This window comes from Sturnus vulgaris, chromosome 18 (genome assembly GCF_052056855.1).
Source record: "Sturnus vulgaris isolate bStuVul1 chromosome 18, bStuVul1.hap1, whole genome shotgun sequence".
In the NCBI taxonomy this organism is placed as follows: Eukaryota; Metazoa; Chordata; class Aves; order Passeriformes; family Sturnidae; genus Sturnus; species Sturnus vulgaris.
Window position 1 is genome coordinate 6,187,328 of NC_142260.1, and position 27,045 is coordinate 6,214,372.

The 27,045-nt window shown below is 39.5% G+C and overlaps 1 protein-coding gene across 4 annotated transcripts in view; it reads left to right on the forward strand.

Annotated features, from left to right (window-relative positions):
* Nucleotides 1-27,045, forward strand: part of SHANK2 (SH3 and multiple ankyrin repeat domains 2) — a 258,071-nt gene that overhangs the window by 26,360 nt on the left and 204,666 nt on the right. For all 4 annotated transcript variants that reach the window (XM_088175303.1, XM_088175304.1, XM_088175305.1 and 1 more), the window contains exons 9-10: nucleotides 1,466-1,543; nucleotides 17,135-17,201. In XM_088175303.1, the coding sequence (XP_088031429.1) occupies nucleotides 1,466-1,543; nucleotides 17,135-17,201 (145 nt within the window). The remainder of the gene's footprint in view (nucleotides 1-1,465; nucleotides 1,544-17,134; nucleotides 17,202-27,045) is intronic.

Sequence of the window (27,045 nt, forward strand, 5' to 3'; positions counted from 1 at the left end):
AATATTGGATGATTTATTCTGATAAACAAATGAATAATCAGCCAATAAATACAGTATGTTTTTCAATATAATTATTTACGTCCTCAAGTTCTTGATTAAAATTGGGCATTGATCAATTGTTTAGAGATAGAGAGAATGCAACTCAAGTGCAGATTGCAGTTCTAACAAACGAGACTATCTCAGTTAATTGTATATCATTAAAAATTTTAATCCAAGAGATAATTGATAATTTACCATCTTGATCCATTCTGTTGTTTTTCAGTTGAGGAAAAGGTAGGATAACCTCCTTTTCAGATACTCTTAGGGTAGCCCTGTGATTGGGAGACTTAATGGGACCAAGAATCCTGTGTGGGAAATTAGAAAACACAATGACAGAAATGATTTTGAATCATAATTCCTGTAAATTAACCTGTGACTCAGAGTCTAGTAAACAAGCTTCATTACTGTCACTAAAATACCTAAATTATGCACTTTGTCTTCTCTGACTGCAAATTTACTGTTCAAAGTGAAAGGTAGCACATCCAAATACCTCATTAGGTAGAACTCCACAGCACAACATATCAAGACAACCCAGAAAGCACAACAAAATCAAGAACAATATTTATAATCAGGGAATATAAAACCCTTTTGAAATGTGAGCTTATATGCAAGATGAACATTCAAGATGACAAGAAACAGAGTCCATACAGGAATCATCAAAAATTCTGAGAATCCACTCAGAACCTCCAGGGATTTCTACCAGATTGTGGTCAGTTATATTTAACAGCCATGGAGAGCAATAATTTAACCAGTGCACTGTATTGGACAAAATAAATTGTTTTTAAGGGATTTCCTTTGTAGATTTTCTCAGTTTGGAGTTTCTGAAGCCAGATTTTCCTCCTTGTGCTGCAACTGCTAGCATTTTTTAGGGGAAAAGAGAGGCAACAAGGCTGGTCAATGCAGTGTGTATAGACAGATAAATAATTTCATTTGTACTAAAGAAAATATCATACATTTAATATTGAGGATAGGTAAAAAAAAAGTCCCCAACAAAATAAGTGGTAAAACAGCTTTGTTTAATTTTTAGCAGGATGGAAGGATATAATTATCCCAGTTCTATGTACAATATTGTTTTTTCCTACAAAATAGGCAAAAAGCACATATGGGAGTCAAATTTCTGCAAAATCTGATTTGTCAAATACGGAACTTTGTCAGTACAGTTGTTTAAAAATGTAATAAGGTATTTACTTCTTGCATTGCTGCATGTTTCTTTATACTTGTCTAGTGTTTGTAATACACTGCAAAGCACCTGAAGCCCTGTCATTTTTAAAATGCTATTTTAACAATTTAAGTTCTCAGATCATTTATTTGGTTTATTTTTTTATCATGAAAATACAGACCAAACACCTCATAACCTCTTAGCAGTCAAAGTCTCTTTAATGCCAAAGGATCCTTATGAACAAGTTTCCTTTTCCATCGTTTTCAGGAGAGCTGTGCAAGGGTGCTGCTATTCCGGGGAGCCAACAAGGAGATCAAGAATTACAACAGCCAGTCTCCATTTCAGGTAAAAAAAGGAAATACCTCTCCCCCTTGAAATATTGGGAAGAAAATATCATGTGAACTTGGGTTTGGGGAGAAGCCACACCCTACAAGGCTGAACACAGGTGTGGAGTGAGTGAAATCTTTGGATTTTATCTGATTCACTAAGTGAAGATGTCCTGGAATACTTAGGAATAAGAGAAAAAACACCCTCTGGTGACACTGTTAATGAGTTTGAGAATTCTGTGGGTGACAAAAGGTGAAATCCTTGGTGTTCTGCAGTTAGATGTGCCTTGCTCTGTGCTGATCTCCAGTCCCATGTAAGACAGATCCTAGACCATGTAAGAGTGATCCAAGGATTGTCTGGGCACTTTGGTTTGCTTGGCCCTTCTTGATTTAGCCAAAAGGCAGCTCTTCCTTCCTTACATGTGAGGCCAAAATGCTGGGCTAAGTTTCAGGGATGGGATTGGCTTAGTGCACCATCAGCATTAGAGGCTGGAGCTGCCATCTGTTATCTCCAAAAGAAAATGGAAGTCTTGCTTTGGATTAGTCACAATTTTACCTCCATTTTCTGATATGAAAGCACTTTCAGTAAGCTTAATTAAAAATCCAAATGGAAGAGAATCGTTTGTCCAAAGGGTTGTCAGGTATGGCTGACAACCTCAAGCCCTTATTTCTGAAGCAGGCTTAATTAGCCTGAATGTCAGAGAAACATTCCTAATGCAAAGTGACACGTGAAAACTCGAGATGGAAACTGTAATATTTGAAAAAATAAAAACAACCCCAAAACAAACCAGAAGAGTTTTTTTCAAGTTACAAAAGTCTGTGCTTCTGGAAGAATGATGGCACAGTGCCATGAACAGGCACTGAACAGGAGGGGACTTTTTGTTTCCCCAAATCAAGGAGTTTTTCAGCTAAAAGAATCCCAGTTTATCTTTCCTTGGTGTGGCTCCCCCATTACCTTTTGGACCCACTTTGGATAATGCTGCCAGAAGCTTCAAGGAACAGTGCTTTGACAAGTGAAACAGTTGGAATTTTTGCTGGATCCATGTGGGTCTCTGAGTTAACTCCTCCAAGTTCACGTGCAGTTACAGGGCTTTCAAAAAAAACCTCCGCCAAATATTTCTGTATCAGTTTAATTCCCTCCATATTTTGAAGGTTTTCTGGGCATAAGTTGTGCATCTCAAGAGCTTAAGAGTTCTGCTTGCAAATCCTAGCCAGATTGTTGTTTACTTTTGGGACCATTTTCCTCAAACTGGGGAAACGGTGCATTAATAATTTAATTTTAGGCACCATTTTCAGACTGCTAATAATATTCTATCTAAATACATGGTAAGCACAATTCACTAAGTACTGGCTAATACTTATCTCTGCACCTCAGAATTATGAAATGGAGCAAGAAAAAACCCTAATTATGGGAAGGATGTGTTCCAGGGTAATCTCTTGGATTATTGTGTTACCTTATGTCTTTGTGGTTAAATTTCCTTTTTGGTTTGGGATTTTTTTGGGGGAGGGTAAATATTATACAGAAGAGCTTTCATTTGTCTTCCTCTTTGTGCTGACAACTTCAGCATTCTTGGTCTTGCTCTTAGAACAGAAAAAGGTGTAAGGAAAGTAGAAAAAGTTCCATTTTATCTGAGTGGAGTGAGTAGAGGAAACCCTGACGCCAGCACTGCAATAAAGCAGCCTTAGAATTAATTCTTTGCCATCTGTCTGCTGCTGACCCAGTCGATCAAACACCACAAGTGGAGCTGTTATAAAATTATGCAGAATCCCCTTGAGTTAATAGGATTTTGCATACTAAAAATGTTTGCTCATGTAATCAGCAGGCAGGAACATCGAGGCATCTCATATGTACATAATGAGAGTGGTTGGAGCTGCAGCATCTATTCCTTTGAGTCACCTCCACTATGCCCCTTTCTCAGCAGCCTTAAAAGGATGATTCTTTGGCATTGCTGCTCGGAAATTTGATGATATGAAAGCTATGCTATGCTGTAAAAACAACAGGATCCAGACATGAAGAAATTTGGGTGCTGTTTTCGAGGCTTTGTTTATTTTGGTGAAAATGAGTGGCAGAGTTTGTATCAGGCATCGGTGTCCAATGAATGTGGTGCGATTTTGCCATCAAAAGAATAAATGTGCACATGCTCATTTCTCACCAAATCACAGGACTTATTAAAGCAAGCATAGATATACCAGATTGCGGAAAAGAAAACTAATCTGGGCTGAATTCTGTGCCACTTCATTCAGGGATCCCACACCGTGCCCACCTGGGATCTGGGTGTCCTTTTTGCCTTTTCAGCATCCAGCAGAGTTAGCATGGGAATGGCATTGCCAGGTGCTGAGGACACAGAAAAGCTTGGCTCTATTTCCCAGTTAAGCACCTACCCCTGTATTAGCTGCCTTTGCAGGGATGTGCTTCATCCTGACCCATTCCTGGGATGCATGGAGTGAGCAATCAGTGTTGGGTACAACTGATGTCACCATTGCTGAAGGTCTGCAGAACCTGGGGTCAGCAGAGATTTTCCTGTTTTTTATATTTAGCAATTCGAGGTGAGATGATACCTGTGCCACAGCATTATATTATATTGCCAGTTTTGTTTATTAATCACTTACTCAGCCCATCTGGGCTGGGCCATCTAAATACCTTACATGCTATTTATTAGCTTTTATTTTATTAGTAAAACCTCAGGAATATCCTTTCAGAAAAGCCATGGTATCACATCACTGTCCACAGCTACTTGGTTTTCCTTGCATTTCTTGCACTTGTAGATTAATGTAAAATAATTAATTGCTTATCTAGCAAATATTAATCCAATAGCTAAGAAATATGTTTTGCAGTCTTTACAAGGTGTTGAAATTAAGTGTAAGTTAAAATGAACATACACCTTGTTTATCAGGTCTTTCTCTTTTAGTGATCAGCAGCACCATATAAATAATTCAAATGGGCAATAAAGCACTATTTTAGCTAATAGTGCTAATAATTAGTCAGTGTTTTTAGAACAAATGTGTTTGAACAGCTATTCTGAGGTGCCATTTAGTGCCACCTTTTAATGCCAGAGTTGTACCTGAGAATGGTTTGTGTCTCAGGCATCCCAAATGATTGTGGCTTTTGCTGTCCCAGAGCAGCCTGGGTGATCCATGTGCCTACATCCCATGGATTGCAGGAGCAGCAGCAATCTTCCAGCTCCACTGCAGGTAGAATTGCTCCTTTCAGTGTGTTGGCCCTGCCTCTATTTTCAATTGCTCACATTTTTTTAATTTATTTTTTGCCAGATTTGAATCATTTGAACTATAATTTTCCATGCCTGGCATCTCTGTTGTTTAGAAAAACAAAATGATTCAGCTCTTTTGGAGTCTGGGTGAGGGAAAACATGTGTTGTTTTCCTCACACTGAAAAACTCTGCTGACCCACCCCTCCTTGTCCTCTCTCCCCCGTTGTGTTATGTTGTGGTGCTTAGTTTTATTTTCTTTAATTGCCCCGTGTGCTGATCTCCATGTTAATAACCTGGCAGTGGGAACAGTTTCCAGACTGACTCAGACACAGGGGCTCCAAAACCAGGAGTAGGAACTAAACCCATGGATTTGGAAGCTAAGCTGGCTGGGGGGAAAACAGACACAGCTGGGCATATCCAGCACCTCACTAGAATGACTTCCCTTTTTGTATTTTCTTTTCTTTATTTTTTTTTTTAATTGGAAAGGGTGTGAAAGCTAATTACCCAAAATCTCTATCAGGTGCCTCAAAAGGGCATCTTCACAAATATAAAATAATGCCTCCTATCATGATGTTAAAATATGGAACCATTGTGTTCATGAAGCATATGAATTACAGGAAGACAAAGACTTTGCTTTTTCCATGTATTTATTTCCATCCTAATTTCTTTTCTGAAGCACCTGTGTGAATAATGAATCACAGAATATTGGGTATAGTTGGCAAAAAATACAGCTATGAGCTCATGATGCCTTCTGCCTTTAGTCATACTGCAAGCTTTTTCCAGCTTTTTTCTTGATTTCAGTCAAATAATGGAACTTATTCATACTTTAAAAAAAAAAATCTATACAAGTGACCATTCCAGAACAAACTATGGATTTTTCCTTTACAAATCAAAAATGTATGTGAGTCTGTATACATGTAGGCACAGTCAGCACAATTTCTTAAAAGGACATAATTAAAATAATAATAATAATTAAAAGGAAGGGGAATAACTAAAAGGGAGGGGAATTGATATTGGGGGAAATGGTGGCAAATGAAATATTCCTGAGAATATTAGGAGATACAGGAGCAGAGATATACATATGGATACAGAATGGAGTTAAATTGATTCCTCCTGACTCAGGGATGGTTTTCTTAGTGCTGGCTGGTTCCTCCTGACCTTTGTTTTAACCCTGTCATTTTTCAGAAAAGCAGCCAAATGGAAGTAAAGCAGTAAAGCATAAAAGAATGAAATTATATGATTACCTTTTATTGAGAAAGGCAAAATATTGCCATGCTTGGAGATGCTAAAAATACTTAACTGCAGGATGTGTCTTCATTTTTTTTACCAAAAGCAAACTTATGGAGGAGTCTCCATGTGACCATCTGTTGTGTTGTAAATGTTGTTCTATGTAAATGATCCAAGACCCCTTTTTTCCCCTTTTCCCCATTCTCTCCATGCTCAGACAGGGCTGTCCAGCTGACATGCCTCAGGTGTTGCCACAGGCAGTCCAATTTCTCTGGGAAAAGTGGACTCTCTGAGGTAGTTAGAAACCAATCTGTTTGTTCTTCCACCAGGACAAAAGCTCAGAAGTTATAAAAGGGAACAAATTAGGCAAAGTAAATTGTAAGGGTCACCACCAGGTCTTGCCCTAAAGTAAGAAAGGCTTGAGTGTGATTCAGACACTATTAGTTGCCATGGCTGGAGTTACAAGAAGCAGTGGGGATTTGTATAATCCTAATTAAACCATGTAGTTTTGAGATGTTAAAACCATTTAGTTTGTTTGGGAGATAAAATAACCTGTGAGTGGGACTCGTGGGCACTTCGGGTCTGCAGGAATGGATTCATGCTGGAGTTATGATGGTTGGGTGCTGTGTGGCATCATCTCTTGCTTTTGCATTTCAAAACAGACTACTCAGCATTATCTTCTGGCTACATTCAATTTCTTGCTCCTTACAAAAATGTAGGATCTGTGCCTGTAGGACAGACTTAGCATCTTCTTCCACTGCCATTTGGAGGGAGCATTCCTGGCATGCAGTTGGCAATCCCATCCCCATCAGAGTATGTTATTGGCATGGACTATTGCTAGACTGCTGTTTCCAAAGGTTTTATTGTAGTTAACCCACAGAGTTTGGAATGGAGCCACCAAATGTATTAGGTAAAATAATCACAGTGTCTTATTCACCGATGCATTTTATCCTAAGGGCTTTCCAAAAGGATTTCCAGCCATTTGGTTTAGCAGTTGAAGCAACACTATATTATTAAGTGTTTGCAAAACTGAATTCCCAAAAGTTTCTGCTGTGAAATAGTGGGAAGTGTCTGTCTGCTGTGAGTAGGATGACTTTTTTTCTGAAAGTGTTAGGGGAAGAAGCTGCTAACGTGGTGGGTTTTGGCTCTTCCATGAGGTAAGGCTGCCTGGAGAGGTGGAAGATTTCACCTTTGCAGCAGCACGGACCCGTAAACCCTTGAGCTGAATTCTCTGCACAGCCCAACGTTTCCTGTAGTGCCAAGGAAAACAACCTAGCAAAAAGCACACATTCTCAGCCTTTTTCTAAGAGAGTTCAGCTGGAGAAGATTGCGTTTCATGCCTTTTTGATTTAGCATATTATTGGAGGGGATGGAGAAAATTAAGTCAATTTTGTTGCTGGCTGTGTCTTATCTGATTCATCTGATGCTGCAACCTGGCTTTATCTGCTTTCAGTAAATACTCCTTTGGAACCGCTGCTCGCCCATGTAGCAGTAATAAGGATTATGTAATAACTGGCTTTTGATGGCTCTTTCCAGCTTGAGCTAGATTTTCCTGAGGAATGAGTCTGTAATTGTAAATGTGTGTGTGTATCACACTTGGCTTTTTCTGCTTTGTTTTAATTATTAAAACACTAGTGCAGAAAAACGCATCTTGCTTGAGGATAACTTGCTGGGTTGTGTTTCAGCAGAGAAGCAGGAAGAAGATGGAAGATTTTTTTTTTCCTTTTTAAAATAGATAGAAACATAAAATTTCCCAATAGATGCAGTGACCATGGAGGAGGCTCAATACAGCCTGTACAAAGTAGGATAACTAAAAAATCTGAGTTACTTCTCCTTGCAAGAAACGGGAGGAAATAAGCTTCGTGAAGCAGCGAAGTTGTGCCTGGGATGGATTTGCCTGCATGTTCCTTTTTAGGTTTCCTGACATGTTTCCTTGTAACTGTGCTCGACTTGCTGGTGTATTCAGTTCAACACTTCCTGTCAAGCTGGTTCTTGCGTAACAACGACTCCTTTTGTCCTAGGAGTTAAGTTTGCATTTCAAAGCCTAGGGAGGAGATGATTTAGAAGTGATTTGCTCCCATGTTGTGAGGAAAGGACTTACATTTTTTATCTTGGTGTCCACGCAGGCTTAGCTTAATCTGGAGGTATTCAGTCATGGCTAATTCATGAATGAGAGTGGTTAGATTTTAAGAGCTCAGTTGTGTGTGTTCGTGAAAGGACAGTGGAGAATAAAACACAGGTTCTGCCTTTTAAACCTTAGTAAGGAAGACTGGAAAATGAACAAAGGTGCCTGCAGGCATTTTAGGTGTTGTCCAGTCTTGCTAAGACAGCGCTGCAGGACCTGAAAGAAAAGAGGTCATTCAGAGTGATTGCCTTCCCCATATTCTGACTGGAATTCGCTCAGCCCTGGCACAGCTTCATGGCTACCGAGTGTATTCCAGAAGACCCATGGGGGCTGTCAAATCTCCTGCAAGCAAACCCAGCATTTTTGCAAGGAAAATGTGCCAGCAGCTTGCAGCATACTTTTTTTTGATAAAGTCCAGCTGTATTTGGCTGCACTGTGTTGTGTGTTTGGCTGTTTTTAAAATATTAATTGCAGAAAAGTATTTAGGGTAAAATCTCAGTTCCTTTGAAGTGGATGAAATCCCGCTGATTTTGCTGGGGTGGAAGTGTGTTCCTCACACTTGAGACACTTCCAAAGCCATGCTATCAACTCTTCCTATATGACATATTCTGCTGAATATGATTATTTTTAATTAACATTTCCTGTTCCCGTTTAATTAACATTTTTAGTACGGCGCTATTCTTTTAAGTTGTACAAAACTGCACAGCGCATTGCCACGAATAACTTGGGTTATGCAAAGTCTTTGCTGCTAAGAGTTAATTTGCTGCAGCTGAAAAGAAGACGCCGTGTTTTCTGAGGGCAATCTTGGTAAGAGTTTCAGGAGGCAAAAGCAGTGCTTGGGAGGCTGTGGTTGTAAATTTTCTTGCTGAGTGTGGGATATCGTTGCATTTCCTACAGCAGAAGCCCCTTTGTCTTCATCCAGCTGGGACTTTGGCCTCGTCACACCCGTCGTGGGATGCTTCCCAGGGTGTGAAGAACGCTGGGATCTTGGAGCCTGCAAACCCAGTCTTTGATTGCTATTAAAAACAGCCTGAGTAGCAGTGTGAGGTGGTCAGGGAAGCCTGGGATTGCTCGGAGGGTTACGTAAGCGGAGCTGGCGTTGGGAAAAGCGGGAATGCTCTGCCCCCAACGCCGAGGCGAAACGCTCGTGGCGAGCCTTTGTTTAAACTGTGCTGAAATGTTCCAGGGAATGCTGAGGAGCCTCACAGAAATATTGGCCCTCTCCCCATAATTTATATTTTCAGATGCTAAAACTAGTTGTTGAGCAAATGTAAGGTGCCTATTTTAGGATGCTGCATGTCAATATCTGACTACAGATGGCTCCGTGAATCATAGTTGGAAGAAGGGAAATGTTAGACACTAAGATATTGTTGCTAAGAGATTTTAGTACACAGTATGCTAACATGTGCTGGCAAATTTGGGAACAGTAGCAGCAGAATGCTCTTGGAGGAAAAAAAAAATCAGTGGTGAAGAAACTGTCTTCAAAGGACTATTTAAAGGATAGTAACATTATTGTGCTTTGTTGTATCGAGACCTGACGAAGATGAAATTGGCTTTCAAGCAGATAATAGACAGAAAACATCCAAAAGGTAAAGCTAATCCTGCTCTCCAATGAAATAGAAAGTGGATATTGGAAACAAAAAGAAAAAAATTACTTTGGGGTTTGAATAAATCAAGAGCCAAGATTAAAGGTGGTGGTTGCTGATACTTTGCCATCTACTGGACATCAGATATATTAATATATACACAGTTAGTTCCTTTCAAAATGCATAATATTGAGCTTGTATTACATTATATAATTAAAAAATGTTAAGAGTTCTCTTCTGTCCAGGAGAGAAGCATGCAGGAAAATGCTGAATATGATTTTTTTTACTTGTATTTCTTCATAACATTACTATAAAGTAATTTAGGAAAATTGTCAGCATTTTATTGACCTGGTAGAGATTGTGGGTTATTTCTGCAATTAATATAAACCTTTGCTGGCTATTATTTAAAGAAAATAAATTCAATTTCACTGCTTTTCTTTATTCTCTCTTACCTTATTTCATTGAGTTTTGACAAAACTTGAAAATGTTACACCTGAAAGGAGACTTCAAGTGGATAAAATTAATTTTATTTTATAAAATAAAGCCTTTCAGATCTGATCTATTTTCAACAAAATCATTACTTTTTAAGTATACAAAATACTGCACAACCATAAACTTCCTAAAGTAGTGATTTGCTTCTGATGTATTTCTAAATAGATGTATTACATCTCAACTACAGAATTTATTATTTTTTAGTGAAGTTTTTTAGTGTAAATGTGTGTCTCTATAATGCAAGCATATATATCTCCTTGAGGTCATGTTTTATGTCATCCATATTCTATGTATTCAGCAGCACTGTTAGATAAAGACAGGGAATTAGTGATATTAATAGAATATTAATCAAGCATTTGGTTTTATTTTTTAATGAGGTGAACCAAGAAGCTTCCGCTACTTTTATTTTGCTGTGTCGTTAGCACCAAAGTCAAAAATCAACTGCAATCCATGGAACTACAAAATGTGGGGTGAAACTTTGCCCTTTGATTTTTGCAAAGTGAAATAAGGAATTCATGATTGTCCAGCAGTTCTGCATTAGATTATTTGGCTGTGGTGATTGTGTCGGATTTTCCAGCTGGTTCAGAGAAAGACACCTTTGGAATTCTTAACATTCTGCTGGAAAACACCTGAGGTCTGCCTTGTGATTTGAGCTCAGGGCAATATTTGCCACATTGTCACGTTTTGTTCAGGCATTACAAGAGGATGCTTTTGCTGAGGAATCTGAGTTCCAGGTTCTTGTGGTGCTCTTTGAATCAATAAACATCTCTCCAAGTTCAGGCTCCTGGAGCCAACAGCGGGTGATCGATACATTTCCATCCCACACCTATGGAAAAGAAATTCGGAACACAGATTGCTTCCTGCTTTTCCAAACTGAACTCCATCTGTCCCGCTGAGGAGTTATAAAATCCACACGCTCCATGAGAGCAGCTAATGCAGATCCATTTAGGATGGGATTTGTTTGAGTCTGCTGAGCGTGCTGGGTCATTTTGTGTCACCATTTATCAGGGATGGAGCCTCCCGCTGCTGTGTCCTACACGGGCACACATGGGAACAGGGTTTTGGCACTTAACCTAAATTTAACTTCCTGATATCCTTGGGGATGACTGCTGTGGGCTTGATGGTTTGCTGGGACTAAATTCAAAGTGGCTTTAGACTCCAAGTATCTCTTTGTTTTATTAGGGAGAGCTTTTCTTTCCAGAGGACATGGTAGAAAATAAATTCGTTGAAGTTTAGCTATGTTACATTTTCATTGCCCACAGTAAACACCATTGGATTTTTCTATCAAATTAAAGAGGTGTCAATCTCCAAAAGCTGTGGGTATTGAAATGTGGTTGTGTATTTTTAATACTAAGCAAACACATCCTGATTATGATATGTGGAAGAGTATTTCTGAAAATCTTTTAATTAAGGAAGTGATCCCAACCCTTCCGTCTAAATTCCCTTGTGTTAATGTCTCACGTGCCTCTGCTCATAGTGAATCCTGTTGTGTGATAGCTGTGACTGCTTGAGTGGTATTTTTTCATTGTTAAAATAATGTAGTCCTTGGTGGAATGAGAAATAATTTATGATTTTGTGAGCCTGTGGTTTAAGTGGAAGGCATTTTCTGGAGTCTGATGGTTGCAGTCTCGTTCACAGGGTTGTGTGACCTCTTTTTTGTAGCTCCCACTGACGATGGGAACCTGAGGGGAAGATTTACCTCAGTGTCCTGTGTGTCCACCTGCATTTGCACTGATGTAATTCACACTTTGTGCTGGGCTGGAGTTACCTCCTTTAATGTACAGCACCATGCCTGAACTTTCTGCCAGTCCAAGCTTTCTGGAAAAGCTGTCATTCAATAAGCACTGCTGGCTGGCAGAGACAAGAGAAAGGGGAAACATCAGCCCTGAAGGAAAGAATAATGAAATGCACTTTCCTTTGGAAAGGGAAATTGGAAGAGAAGAGCAGGAGGAGAAAAAGCAGGAGGGGAGTGGTGCTGTTTTATGTGCTCACTGTGAATAGCAGCTGCAGCCCTGCAGCTCCCTCTGCCCCCTCCAAAGGCTCTGCATTTCAGAGCTCTGGGTATCTCAAATCTAAGCATGTGCAGCAGAAATGCAGAAGCCTGGACTGAGTGGAACATAAATGTACTAAGAGGCTCTCTTCAGTCCCACAGAGAAAGTTTGTCAAAGTTCATTGTCTTGATTTAAGAGGGGACAGCTTCAGTTTCTGTCTTTTTTCTGTTGTTTCTCCTTGGGTGGAACAGTTTGTTCCCAAGAGTGGTAATGTAATTTAGCCGTGGTGTTTGCCTTTCAGGGACTAGCCTATAAAGCTCTAAAATTGTATTTGTTAACAGGCTACAAAATCATGCTCTAATTTAATATAATCTCTACCTGTGATACATTTCAAGAGCAGGAAAAAGTCAATTGTGAAAGGTTAGTGCCAGGTAAAGTGTAGATACAACTTCTTGTTTCCCAAAAGGAACAAAAAACTGCATTTAATCCCCATTAAAAAATGTAAATACTTGAATGTAAGTAAATTGATATCTTTAGAACTGCATTTATGAGGCTAAACAGAGCTGGTGGTGAGTCAGTGCTACTTCTGTCTGATTCAGAGTCTGAAAACATTGTGAGACTCTGTCACACTGAAACCTGTAACAGGACATCTCACCAGTTTCACTGTTTACACAAAGTACTTTTATTTGCTATTATTTAAACTAAGTTTCTTTGGGGAACACGATTCAGAAAAAAACAGAACTAACCTGATGCCTCAAATATTTAACTTCTGAATTGACTCCTGAAAGAAGGCAACTTAGAGTGCCTTTATCCAGAGGGAACATTTCTGACTGCGAATATCAGAAAGCCAGGGGTGAGAACGAGACCTGCTTGTGAAGGTGCCAGTGCTGGGATGCTCCCACCTCCTGCTGCTCCCTCCCAGTCCCTGCCTTGCAGCTGCTTCATTCATTCATTCATTCATTCATTCAGGTTTCCACTCGGCTGAGCTGTCCCTTGGTTACCACCCGTAGCAACTCGCCAAGTGCCGATTAAACTCCTTCCCTTCCTGCCTTGGCTCGGCAGCGCAGCATCTGGCACTGCCTGCCATGGCAAACAGCGAGGCCCTGGAAGCAGTGGCATCATTGGAAAGAAACATCTGTCTGTGAGACAGCGAGCGAGACACCGGGGTGTCTGTGACAGCTCTGCTTCTCCCGAGGCAGAGGAAATATCTGTGTAAACACAACCTTTCTGGTCACGCTGCCTGTAACACGCCCCGAGTGACAGCCAGCCCCTGGCTCTGTGCTTCAGGGTGGCCCAGCTGGGACCCATTTCGGGCACTCCATTAAGTTTTGTCACGCTGGAGACAGATCACTGTGGGCACAGGAGGAAGTGTCACTGTCCAGCTGCATGGTTTTATCCTCTCTTTTGATTTTGTATGAGTTGCCTCCTACCAAGATCCATCTTCCTGCTCAGCTTTACTCTCTGCTCGCTTCCCTGTGGCAGACTTACCCAGGCCAGACATGTGTGTTATCAAAGGTAATTTGTTAATAATTAGGTGCCAGTGTTAACAGCCTTAGTGGGGTCAATTAAGCTTGGGAGGGAGCTGATAAGTGATTCACTTTGGTTACTATCATTCATATAAAATTGCCTCTAATGCTGATTAAAATAAACCCAACAAGATAATTTCTACTCTCTGTACTGTAGAATGTGGCAGGACTCCCAACCAAATGTCTGCAGCAGACAAAGATTCTGGTTTGGGATTAAAAGCACCAAATTACTGAGTCAGGCTTTTCTGCTGGGCTTTGATTGACACCGTGCTGGGACCCTGCAGGTGAACTCTTTCCGATTCTGGATGCAAAGTAAAGACATCCTTTAAAAACAGGGCAAAACACAAAGCAGGTTTTAGTGGAAATTGTGTGTGAGTGATGTTTTTATTTCGTACAAGATGCAGAACCAGGTTTTATCATATTTTCAGAATAACGTGACTGAGGACATGCAGGCTTTTGATGTGAGATAAATGTCAAAAGGACGATGTGAAAGAACGTTTGCTGCAGGAATGAAGGAACCTGAATTATGGCAAGACTGCTGCATATGCAGTTTTAGGAAAGCTGCAATTTTTGAAGCTTCAGCATAACAGAGTCAGTAGATAGCCCCTAGTTGTAAAGTGCTACCTCCAGCCTTTCATGGAGATATTTCATGTCTGTAAACATGCACGTGATGCATTTTGATGACTGGAATCCAGTTCCTACTGGAATTGGAAGCAAATTCTCACTGCAGTTTTGCTGGCTGTGCTACTTTTTCACTGCCAAGAGGAGATGTCTTGTGATCAAAAGAAATCTCAAACAAAACCTTCTTTCCTGCCATAACCTCTTAATTTTAAATCTAGCACTTGTCTACAGAACATCCTGAAAAGCAAACTATGGCTATTTAAAACCATGTGAATTATGAAGCATGGAGAGAATCAAACTCTAGTATTTTCTGCCAAGGCACTACATTACTATTTTTTATTAAAGTACAAAGAAATTTAGTACAAATATAGAACTTCAGTTAGTCTGATTTAGGTACTTGATCAAGGAGAGAATTTCCACCACCTTCATTTGGTTGCAGCTCTGGATCTTGTGAAGACAATTCACTTGTCCCAATGTATTCACATTTACATTTTCATGTGAACTCAGTATAATTTTGGTTTAAGACACATTTGGATGGGAAAAGGCTGAGGTTGCTGTGCTTTGTGGTTTGCAACTGTACAAATTGAATGAGTATAATTTTGTGTCTTTCCGATTTTGCTCTGACTTCACTTTCTCCCACACATTTTACCCATCAAACTTAAGTGAAGTGCATTGATGTTATGCCAAGAAATATTTGTACTTTTTAACTTTTCCTTGCTTTCCTTAGATCTTAACATATCTTTCCTTCATTTTGCTGTAAGGATTTTACATACTGTTTTTAGCACATCGAAGTGAATTAAATTGAGAAAAATGGTTCCTTGAGCTTGCTGAATCTCCTGCTTGGTTCAGAAGCAAATATGGGAACAATTCCCTGTCAAGCTGTCTCTTAGTTATCTGGAAATATCTTTTTTCCCCCCCAAGTAATAAAGTGTGTTTATCACTTGAAGAGCATGTTTGTACTTGAGGTGTAAAATCTGCTCAGTATCAAAAATTCTTTCATTTGAGTACCATGGCTGCTGTCTAGCAAGCTGCCTGTCACTGCTGAATTCCCCCCCTTGTTGGAATTTTACTGCTAATTAGGGGTAATATCAGAGAGAAGTATTATCACTTCCTTACAATGCAGAGAAAACCTCAGAGCTGCACACAAATGTTGCTGTTAGGAACCCGGAGCCAGCCAGGCTGCAGAATTGGAAGTTAAAGAGAGAGGATTAGTACAGCTCTGCTGCTGCTTTCCTAGTGCTGTTTGCCAGGGGGAATAATGAGCTGCACTTCAGGGCTGCACAGAGGAGGCTGGGGGCCAGATTCAGATGTTTTATCCATGCTGAGAAGCTGTTTCTCTCTGGAATAAAGGATGCCTTACCAGTGTTTAAAGTAATTTTCAGATGGATGGTTTCAGGTGGTGTTGAGGTGTTAGTGCATCAACTTGCTTGTGTCCAGGCTCCCTGATTACAGAATCCCAGAATGTTTGGGTTGGGAGGGACCTTAAAGATCACCCAGATCCACTCCTTGCCACAGGCAGGGACACCTCTCACTATCCCAGGTTGCTCCAAGCCCCATCCAGCCTGGCCTTGGACACTTCCAGGGATGGGGCAGCCACAGCTTGGGTGTAAAGTCTTCAATTTCAGGGATTTCCATATTAGTTTGTTTTGGTTACTGGTAAATAAAATTGTCCATTCAATTTCCTAGGTTGAGTGCAGAAATAAGATCTTAATGCTTGTTACATTCAAAGTTAATGCTGACATTAAATGTACTTCATACACTCCCCAAGACCATTTCAGCATTTAAGTCTTCTTTTGCATCATTCTTCATACATGGAGAGGCACAAACTAGCAAATAATTTTTCTTGGTCATCAGCTCAGAAATTTGCATTGGATTTTTAATAATTTCTCATGTCTGACTCTCTTGGATATTGTCCTATAAGCAAAAAACCTAAAAACTAAAGCAAGTTTTCAAATTTTATTTTTTAACCCATACCCTGTAGAGGCAGAAGTTTCTATGAGAAAGATGAGCCCAGCTTATGCCTTGCACATACATCAGGAAAGCCACAGTGCCATTAGAGAACAGGATCTGTCAGAGCTGCAAAATGGGGCCAGAAAAGGCAATTCCTTGATATTCAGGGCAAAAAGAGAAGAAAAAGGGAGAGGTCAGCAATGGCAAAACTGAATTGCTTCCCTCGCATCTGTCAGAGATGTTTTTCTTTTAAAGTCCATTTAAATGAGAATTCAGAGCTGTGTTCAACAACCAGGAAATAAATGAAAAATTGTCATTTTAGCACTCGATGTATTTAGATATTTTAAACTCTATACATATGCATAAACTTAACCAGTCTCTCAGTGTGTTTTTTGTTGCCTTAGTGGTACCTGAATACTGGTAGCTCTTGCTTCTCTCATGTACTTTGCATTTCAGCTCCTGCCTTTATTGCTCAGGTAAGGAGCGAGGCAGGAGCAATTCAAGGGACATAACATCTGCAGTGTGTCTCTCCTGCAGCATTCCCCACACACCTGTGGAGCCCCCAGAGCTTTGGGGATGCTGTGCTTCATGTTCACTGCTGCCAGCACGTGAGGAGCAGCAGCTCTTCCAGCAGCCTCCTGAGACTGCCACCACAGAATTCCCGGGAAATGGGCAGCTGGGGGACTGGCAGTGCTCTTACAAACAGATTAACATCTCATTTCTCACTGGTGTTTCAGTTATATATATTGCAGAACGAAAGTAATAGAATTACTCCACTTGGTGAAATGAAAATACGTTTGCCTGATGTTTGTCAGTGATGTAACATCTTCTTCTTAGCAAGTGGTGACGATGTATTAATTGTGCCTCTTTTACAATCCTTTAGGTGGCTATAATAGCGGGAAACTTTGAGCTTGCTGAATACATCAAGAATCACAGGGAAGCTGATATTGGTAAGCAAAATATTTGCAGACTCTGAAAATAAGTTTTGCTTGTTTGTGCCAGGATTTTGCAGAGATATTAAAACTGATTCTGTGTGAGATACAACCACAGTGCTGGTGACATTTCAAAGAGGTTTGAAAAGTAACTCGTTTTAAAAAAATGTAGACACAAAAAAAGCTGAAGTGTTTTCAAAAATACACTCTGAAAAGGAAAATCTGATGAGGGGTAAGTGCTTTCTAAGTATAAATCAATCAGTTTGTAGCAGACTAAATACACATCCACTTACCTGGAAGGGCCACATTGGTGCTTGCAGGTTATTTTGGCCTCACCTAAAGCAGCTCTCTAATAGGAATAATTGATCAGAAAGTCAAAATGGATAAAGATGCTTCTCTAAAATTCCTATATGGCAGAAGCCAACTCCCCATATCCATGAAAGCATTCCCTGTCACTGAGTTTGGTGAGATTAAGGGTAGTGACAAGCCTTATGGGCCCTTGACAAAAAAACTGGAGGCTCTTTCAAGATCTTTATACATAGAGAGATTTCCACTAAAATAAAAGCCAGTTTGATACAAGTGCCTGGTACAGTTTAATAAAATGGGTTAAAATGCTTTAATTCAAGTTAATTAAAGTTCCACAGAAACAGCCTGAAGTCGAATAAAAAAAGGCATTTCTTTTGCAGCAGGAGGCTCTGTGTAGTCGCCTGCACTGATTTAACTCAGTGAGGCAAATCTCTGACTCGAGTATTTCATTAATATGGGAAATTAGGCCAGCTCACATGAAATATAAAACTAAGGATGTGAATTAAAGACTACTTTTCCTTCCTGGCTGCATGTGATCTACAGGGATATGGTTGAAAGTTCTGTGGTAATGTGAGTTCTTGTAGTGCTTTCAGCTCTTGCAGAGTGCACTGAGAAAACTGAGGGCAAAATGCACCAAAGTCATAACTTCTGCATAAAAGTTCAGAGACAGCATGGAAAGGTTTTTTTTTTTCCCCTTTCCATGTAAGAATTCTTCATCCTTCTATATTTATTAATAATCTGTAAAACATTAATTTAAAATGAACATGTTATTCTTACTAGGTTGAGCATCTTATTGTTGTTTATATGTACATGTGGGTAATGCTTTTCTTTTGCTAACTTGTAGAATTTGGTGATTTCTAGAAAAATGCTTAGAAAATAATTTCCACGGGAAGATTCTCCAAATTTTTCTGATGCCTTCATTTTTGCCACTGAAAAATAGACATATTGGTACTTCCAATATTCACTTGCAGTTTTTGCAAGATGGTGGATTGAGCGTGACTATTTAAATTAATAAATTTGTCTTAAAGTTTAAACATTAGGTTATTTCCTCCCACCTAATTTAATCGAGCTGGACATTTGTCCTTTAAGTTTTATTACTTATGAAAAATGCAGCTGTTGAAATGTCCATTTTTGGAGCATCTCCCAGTGGGGAAAAAAAAAAGAAAAAAGAAGAGTAAATCAAAGAACTGAATCCTGAGCAGAAAAGCTGAGAGCTGCTGTGATGATGAATGTGCAGAGTGATGTCAGCATTGCAGCTTCAGCAAAGTTGGCTTTTGCTTCTCGTGCTTGTATGGTTACCCACTGTGTTCCTGTAGTCTGGATGTGTTCCAACTTACATCACTTGAGCAATGCACCTTCTTAGAGTCAGCAGAGGGGGAAGGAAGAGTGAAGAGCTTGGGAAATATCCTCAGGAAGATGAGGACAATTCATACTGTCAAGTCTCCTGAGAAACTTTTGATCACTCATCTCTCTGAAAGTGTGGTTTTGGTTACATTCTGAATTTTGATACCAAACAAGTTCATTAAACCTTGTTATTATTTTAAGTTCGTTTAATAATCCCAATCTCTCTGCACTTTGTAATTTTTTTAGACTCTACTTTAGAAGTAGAAAATTCTGATTTACAGCAGAGCCACTAAATCTTTGTCCTACAGATTAAATCCCACTGAGATTGTTCTTCCTTCTTCTTTTAATTTAATTGTAAAGCACTTATATCAAACAGAGGTGAAAATTAGGCACATATAAAATAAGCTTCTTCACAATAATTGTAAAACTTCCAGCTGTTCTGGAAGAAGAAGAAAAATATAAAAAATATTTAGTTTAGAGCCAAAAAAGATGAGAATAATGTCCTATGGAGTAATGTGAACAAACCTATAAAGAAAGAGCCTTGCAAGGGATTCCTGTGGCTTTAGTCCAATAAAACCCACCTGGCTGATTCTACCAGGAAAGTTCTTACTGCAGACTGGGATGAGGCAGTTCTGTAAGACTGAACCAAACAGAAAAGATAAAGGAATCCAAGGACAGGAAAAAAGGATACCCATAAAGGATTAAAAACAAGATCTAGATTTCATTGTATTTATTTCTTTTATGAGGGAATCCCTTTTGTTTTCTCGGCAGATGTTTGAAAGGTGGATGGAAATTGCTGTATTATTTAAAAGTAATCCTATTTGAAACAAATTATACTAGTATTTTTCATAAAGCAAGAAACCCTATTACCATAAGGTACTTAGAAACTTGTTTTACAAGCAGTATGAAATGCTTAGTGTGGCTTCCCAGATTATTTCAATTCATCATGCTCCCAAATTAGTTTTTTTGACGAATAATAACAGCACCAGAGTAGCTTATTTTAATTATTGATTATTTTGGAAGTCTTGGGGACCAAGAAGTGCATCCCAGCTCAGTTGCTATTGTTGCATCTTCTTTTTTCCTTCTAGGAAGAACTTACACATATGCCTGATGTAAGCAGTTGCACACCATTAAAAATAATAATTCACGATAATTTTAATAGTAATAGTGTCCCTTTTAAACTTCTTTTTTTAACTAGCCATAGCACGTTTATAATTTATTTAACTTTATGCGTTTATTTATTGCAAACTAAGAGAAAGTAATGGATTAAAAGATGTGATGAATAGAAAAGTTAATCCCTGATTGTTTTCATCCAGCCTGCAGCTGTCTGTGAGTAAATGAGCACAGCAGATTTAGGAAGCATTTGCTGTACAGAATTTACTATGGCTTCTATAGGATGGAGGTACAAAACCCAATCATATATGTAAGAATTTTGAAGCTTTCATTAGATACAGATATGCAGATATTAAGTATGTTGCAAGCTGATAATCCTTTGGCTTGGATAACCTATTTTTAAATCTCTCTTTTGCCTTGGTTCTTTGTGATGGGATGAATTTTCAGACGGACTAAATGACATGGGTTGTTCTTCCTCAAGTGAACAAGGTTTGTTTTCTATTGTGCATCTTGTCCTTCAGCAGCTCAGGAGCTGGGAATGATAGGATTCTTTTGTCTGGCTTTTTGTTTGCTTTAGGAAAATGAAGCACACTGAGCTGGTGTGCGAGTTTTTGGTAGTTGATTAGCAGACTAATACTTGGATACTGTTGCTAGGCTTCAAGTCAGAGTTCCTGTATTCCTCTATAATTATGCAGAGAGATGTGTGTGTGTGATGGTTTGTCTGTGCTTTCACATGGGTGTTTTTATTTTGATAATTTTGAAAATCTGCTAATAGAGTCTGTAGATGTATTCCACATAGAGAAATTGCTTTGAAATTAAACATTTTTCAGGTATGAGTAAAAATTTGGGGTTTTTAACTGACATTGTGACTGTAAACATAAGGAATGTGTATTTTATTGTAGAATAAGCAGAACAGGTATTTCAGAACACGAGGATATTAGCTGGTTTGTGGTAGAATTGCTTTTCTAACTCATTTTCTTTAATTAGATGAGAGTGATTGAGGTCAGCAATCTTGGTTTTTCAGCTGCAAATGCTGCTATTAAACGCTGGCCAGCCCAAGGAATATTCTGTTTGTTTACTTATTTATTTGGGTTTGGGGAACTGTTCAGTAATTTTGATTTTCATCAATCAAATGCCTGGAGAATACTCCTCAAGCTGGGGGAAATCAGATTGAGACAGATAACAGCAGAAAGAGGAAAAGGCAGCAAAGCAAAAGGAAAATCTACAAAACTGTCGGCAATGTGCAGTGACTTGTTCTATTTTTATCTCTTGTTATTTAATAGAAGCAAAAGGGACAGAAACATCTATTGTAGCCCTGTGCAGTTGTCATTTGTGAGCAACCCTACCTGTTTCAAATGGTAGTGAGCATTTAACCTGGAGGAAGGATGATATCTGTGTAATCTGGATGGCAAAACCACCGAGATGTGAATTTCCCACGTTTCAAATGCATATTGTGTGGTAGGATATCATAATTCTGCGTTCCTTTGGCAATTTCTTTCAAATATCTGTGCCAAACTAATCATTATTTCCTGTGTCCATAGAAAAATACCCCTTTGCATTGATGATGTTTAGGCTGGGTTACAAGCAAACAAATACTGGTTGGTATGAAATAAATCTGTTGCTATTATTTCTCTGTTTTCCTCCAAATGGTTGCAAGAAATAGAATTTCCTGTGCTCGGTCTTGCTATGTGTCAGCAAACAAATTGGAAAACTGGGAATTGTGTGTTAATGTAATTACATACTGAAATGTAGGGCAGAGCTTGAAAAACTTACCATGGTTTTCCCTTTCCCTTTGATCACAAGTTAGTTATTTCAGTGTGTGCATTGGTGCAAAATCGTACAGCAATTCGCTTTATTTCAAAGTTTAAACTTCATTTTCAGAAGCTGGTCTTGGCCTTTGAACTTGGGTGTATTCTGTGCATGTAACAAGGACTGCAGGCTGAGGCGTGCAGATTCTGTGGTGTGTGTGGCCATTTCTGAGGCTTACTTGAAATTCTGAGCAGGAAGGAGAGGAGAGATCAGGTGCCATGTGTAAGTGCAGCTGATTGCAGAATGCTCTGGCCTGCTTTGGGGAACCAGCCTGCAGTGTGTCCTTGCCACCTGCCAGGTAGGCAACGCCTGTCACAGCCACTCCTGCCAGTGTTTATTTCACAGACTGAACCAGGAGAGCCTGGTGCCTGAGCCAAAAATAACCCAGTGGAGGGATCCCAGGCTGCTTCCAGTGCCCTTGAGCTAGTTTTGGTCTCAGGCAGAGCTCTGGGCTGAGCAGTGGCTGCAGGTCACACTGGCACAGCCCTGGAGATGCCTGGGAGGGTGGCAGGGGAGAGGAAGGGGGGAATTGCTCTGGGTTTGAGCCTTGCCCTGCTCTTGACACCCAGATCCAAATGGCTGGAAGCGTTTCCAGTTTAGCTCCTGCCTCCCCCAGGCTGGCTCCCAGCCAGCTGCCAGTCCAGTGGCTCCCATCAGCACAAGTGTCTCTCACCTTCTCTGCACCTTCCAGGCTGGCACCATTGGACCCAGCAGTTGCAATTGTGCTGTTTTTGTTCCTGTCGTGGGAGCTGTTTCATCAGAGTCAGCTCAGAAACCTTTCCCAAGCCCTTCAAGACACAATTCTTTCACTACTAGTGGCTTGTTTTGCCTTTGATTTTTTTTTAAAATAGTTTTCACTGTCTTGACCCACTGTATCGGGAAGTAAAATCGGAGGCCATATACAGAACCTAGTGCAAGTGACAGAATTAAAAAAAGAAATAAAGCCATAAAACACAGGTAGAAAAAAGTGATTAGAGGTTGCCAGGGACAGTGGCTCCGACAGGGACAAAAATGGAATGTACTCTTGTATATCAAACAGGTTAGCAAATGAAAAAGGTTAATTTCTTGTTTTACAAAAGCTAATTTAGTGGGTTGTGCTGTCCTCAGAATTCTGGTGGATTCCATAAAAGGGTAATGCCATTGAGCTCACTATACAGGACAAGGGGCAAGTTGGGAGCAGACAGCAGTGCAAGTACCCCAAAGCCTACAATTCTGAACTAATATTTCAGGCAAACTGGAGCTTCCAATCATGATTTTCAGTTACACCCTGTGAGTGAAACTTCCAGTATTGTTCAGTGGTAGCTGGATCTTCTGACCTCTGTATCTCCCCTTGGAGTCGCTGGGAATGGTCAGCAGATGACCCATCCCTCAGGAATCTGCTTTGTGATTCAGCCTGGTGCCTGATCCTACACCAGGATGATCCTACACCAGGATGTCTTTGACTGACTGGAATTGGGCTGAGGGGATGTAAAAAAAAAAGTACTTTTGAGTTTATCTGTGACCTGAAATTTGTTCAGTCATCTCTGATTCGGTTTTATAGGTCATAGGTCACTTAACTGGAAGAGGTTTATGTGATCATGCTGTCTGACCTTCTCATGGTGCAGATTACATCTTTTATATTAACTAATTCCTGTTTGAACTGGATTAGAACCAGGAAAAACATTTTGCCTTGTTAAAGACCTGCAATACTGTCAATGAGATTTGGAAAACTGTGTCCTGGTCTTGTGATCTGATGGGGCTGGATCCTTTTGTTTTGGTTGTTCTGGAGTTGATCACCCCTTCTCTGAACAGGCATATATTGTTTCCTGAACCACTCTGCCTGCTGCAGCTGGACCCTGAGTGTGGCTGAGACTCCTCAGCTGTGCTGTGTCAGTGCCACATTTTCCTTCCTGAGCAACTCAGAGCTGAAATGTTGGAGAGGAAAATCTCTGAGGCTTAAATCAGATATAAGAAACCACCACGTTTATGATGGGGTTTATTTCTGCTGCAGTTTGGTCAGCATTATCTGAGGCACCCTCTGCTAACTTTTCTCAGGCTCCACTAAAACCGGTATCCCTCAATTTACTGTAATTGTGCCTTTTCTAAGAGGCTGTGCCCACTGAAGTATGTGACCTGTGCATTTCAATCATGATATTATCTATATCTATCTCTATATCTAGGTCTCAGTGTAACAAAACAGGAGGGTTTGCATGGCCACACCAATATTAGGCTATTAGGAGACAAAGGGTTGCTGAGATAAGGGATGTGTCAATTCAGATCTGAGATATCAGGCTGCCCAGTAAAGGATGCTAAAGAAGGAAAGCTGTTTGAAGAGCCTTCCAGAGAGTTCTTGTATTCCTCAAAAGTTAATGTGTTTTCTTTAAATCATTTTTTCCACACGAGCCTCAAGAGCTCTCCAAGACTGTGTCAAATGCCACGTGGGATTTCTAACAGAGAAACAGTGGAGCCAGGTCAAAAATAGAGGTAGGACAAGTGGGGAAAGAGATGTGTGCAGGCTCCCAGGGCTCTCTATTCCTTCCATTTACAATGGTGAGAACACAGGAAAAGGAGATGAAAGCACATGAAATAAATGCTAGATTAAAAAAAAAAAAAAAAAAAAAAAAAAAAGGCAAAATAGAGATGGTTAAAAATAGTCAGGAATGATTCCTGAAGAAAATTCCTGTGTTTCCCAAAGTAAATGCAGAGATGAATTAAAAATACCGAGCAAACAAACTCCTCACCAAAAAAACCCTCAAATCCCTCTCCAACCCCCTGCCCAAAAAAACAAAAACCCAAAAAGGAAAAAGGGAAGAGAAGATAAAACAAAACCTCATGAAACTCTGAGGGTAATGTATGTCCTTTTGCTGAGCACTTCATCACAAACCTCTTTATGCACCCAATAATTTCCTTTCTGTGATTAGGCTAAAAGCAGACCACAAAGTTAAGACTGATGGCACAGGGTTAGGTTTGTAACTTGTGAGTATGTGGATTTTTATGTGCCATCATTGCTTTATGGAAAAGAATAGAACTCCTATTTGGGGAAGAGAGAAGCATGCAGGGAATAATTGGATGTGGATGAGGAAAGCCTTCCAAATACAGATGTAATTTTATTAATTTTGCAATTGTATGAAACAAGTATTTGTATTTTTAAAAAAACTTCCTATGAATAGAAAACTAAATATTTGCACGATTTTAAGGCTACTATCTCACTTTTAGATTGGTTCAAATAAACTTGAAAAGGGTTAAGTTGGACTATTCAATTGCTAATATTGGACTATATAACTGCTAATCTCTGTTTATATTTATTTACATTACATTACATTGACCCCCTTACTTGCAACTCCTCTTTCTATTATGCTGAATTTATATTGACATAATTTTTAACAGCTCAACATAGCAGTTTTCAGTCAAACTCCATTATTTATAGAAATGAAGTTATGTTTTCCATTCAATATACAATGGTTTGACAATTTAAGAAGCGAAGTTTCACTGAAGAAATTTGTTTTAATGCCTCATGAATACTCTGATTTTAATAACAAGGTACTACTGTCAGAACTTTGTGAAAATTGATCTGGTAATATTCAGCCTCTTTAAAAGGAAATAGTATCATCCCAGAAGCCTGTTTGTTGTCAAATTATAGATGAGGCTTGATGGAGGGACAGGCTTTGGAGCGCAGAGCTTTGTAATGAGTGTAATATTTCACACTGTATTTCACACTGCTCACAATATTTCACGCTGCTGCTGTCACTCCATTTATATCTCAATCTCCTGGGCTGGCTCTGAGTCTTTCCCATGGAGTTCAGGGTAAGATGCAGCTTTTGAAGTCAAGGTCTTGTCACACTGTGGAAGACATGTTCAGAGTAAACACTTTGAGTATTTAAATCAGGTCTCCTTTGGATCTTGAACAGAGATTCCAGGGAATCCAAACCTAATGATGCTACTTGAACCTTTTCTATCATTCCCTCTCCCTTTTAGTGAGCTGGTGTTTGGAAATTTTTATTTCTCCAATTTTATTTTCATTGCCCTGCATGGCCTGGGAGATCTCGTGGTGTCCAACAAGATTGTTTCCTTAGCAAATCTCGTTTCTGCTTTGACTTTTTTTAACTTTTCCATTCTATGCATCTTGATAATTTCAGATTTTGAAGCCAAAAGCCTCTTTTCTCTTCCATTTTCTAGGTAGTGTTGCTGAACTAATTGTTCAGAATTGTTCATAGAAGACAGAATTATGATGCCACCTTGATTCAGAAAAAGTTGCAGACTAAATATTATCCATCCAAGTGGCTCTAATTGGGTGAAATCCCTGCTGAATGAAAACAACAAAAGATTGAATTGAATTGAAGATTTACAACATTAAGATTGTATTATCTGTGTATATGTGGAGATATCTCTGGTTTCTGTTATATATTTCTGCTGACTCCAGAAGTCCAGATTTTGTTCCTCCTCCTGTGTGTTCTCTTACCAAAAACCCTATTACTTGATAAACTTCCATTCTCTCTGCATAATCTTTCACATTATAGCATTTTCATCTTGGGAAACAGCCTCTTACATCTCTTTGGAACATCTGAGGTAGCAAAATTTAACATAACTTCTGTGATGCATTTTCAGTTTTAAATGTGCCTCATCAAATCTGTAATTCAACACAGATCAGTTATTTATCCTGAAGAATTTATTTGTTGCTCCTGAAAAAAACCCTCCCAAGTGCAGGCTTGCTGGTTTGTCCTTTGAGTCCCTTTCCTTTCTTTTGGCTCCCCTTAGCCATGAGCACTCCTGGGATTGCAGGCACCAGGGTGTATTTGTAATTTGCCCTCAGGGATTATGACAGGTTAAAATTTATGTTTCCATGTGTGTTGTTTGTCCTCTTCCTGCATTTCCCACCTATGGGAAGCCCAAGCCCTCTACTTGTCCAGATGTCTGGGGTCACACCTTGCAGGAAACCAAAAGACAGAATTTTTGTGTTAGTTGAGATTTATCCTTTTTTTGAGGGCTAAGCTTTTTATTTTGGGTCAAAGCCTGGCTTATCTTGCCAGCTTCATTACCACTCTTGAGAATGCCAGGTGCTAAAGAGCTCTATTTTTGCTGTGCAGATCAAGTGTGTCTGGTTTTTTGTGGCCTATTTTTACATAATTCTTCATTCCATGGCTTGGAAAAGCTGTGAAGGAAACGAAGAGATTGTAAATAGCTAGAGAAAACTGCTATGACATTATTACAGGAAAATAAAGGGGAAGATCTGTCTGTGAGATTGCATTTCTTAGAGGGCATGGAATTAAAATTAAAAGCAGGAAATGATGCATACAAAAACAAATAAAATAAC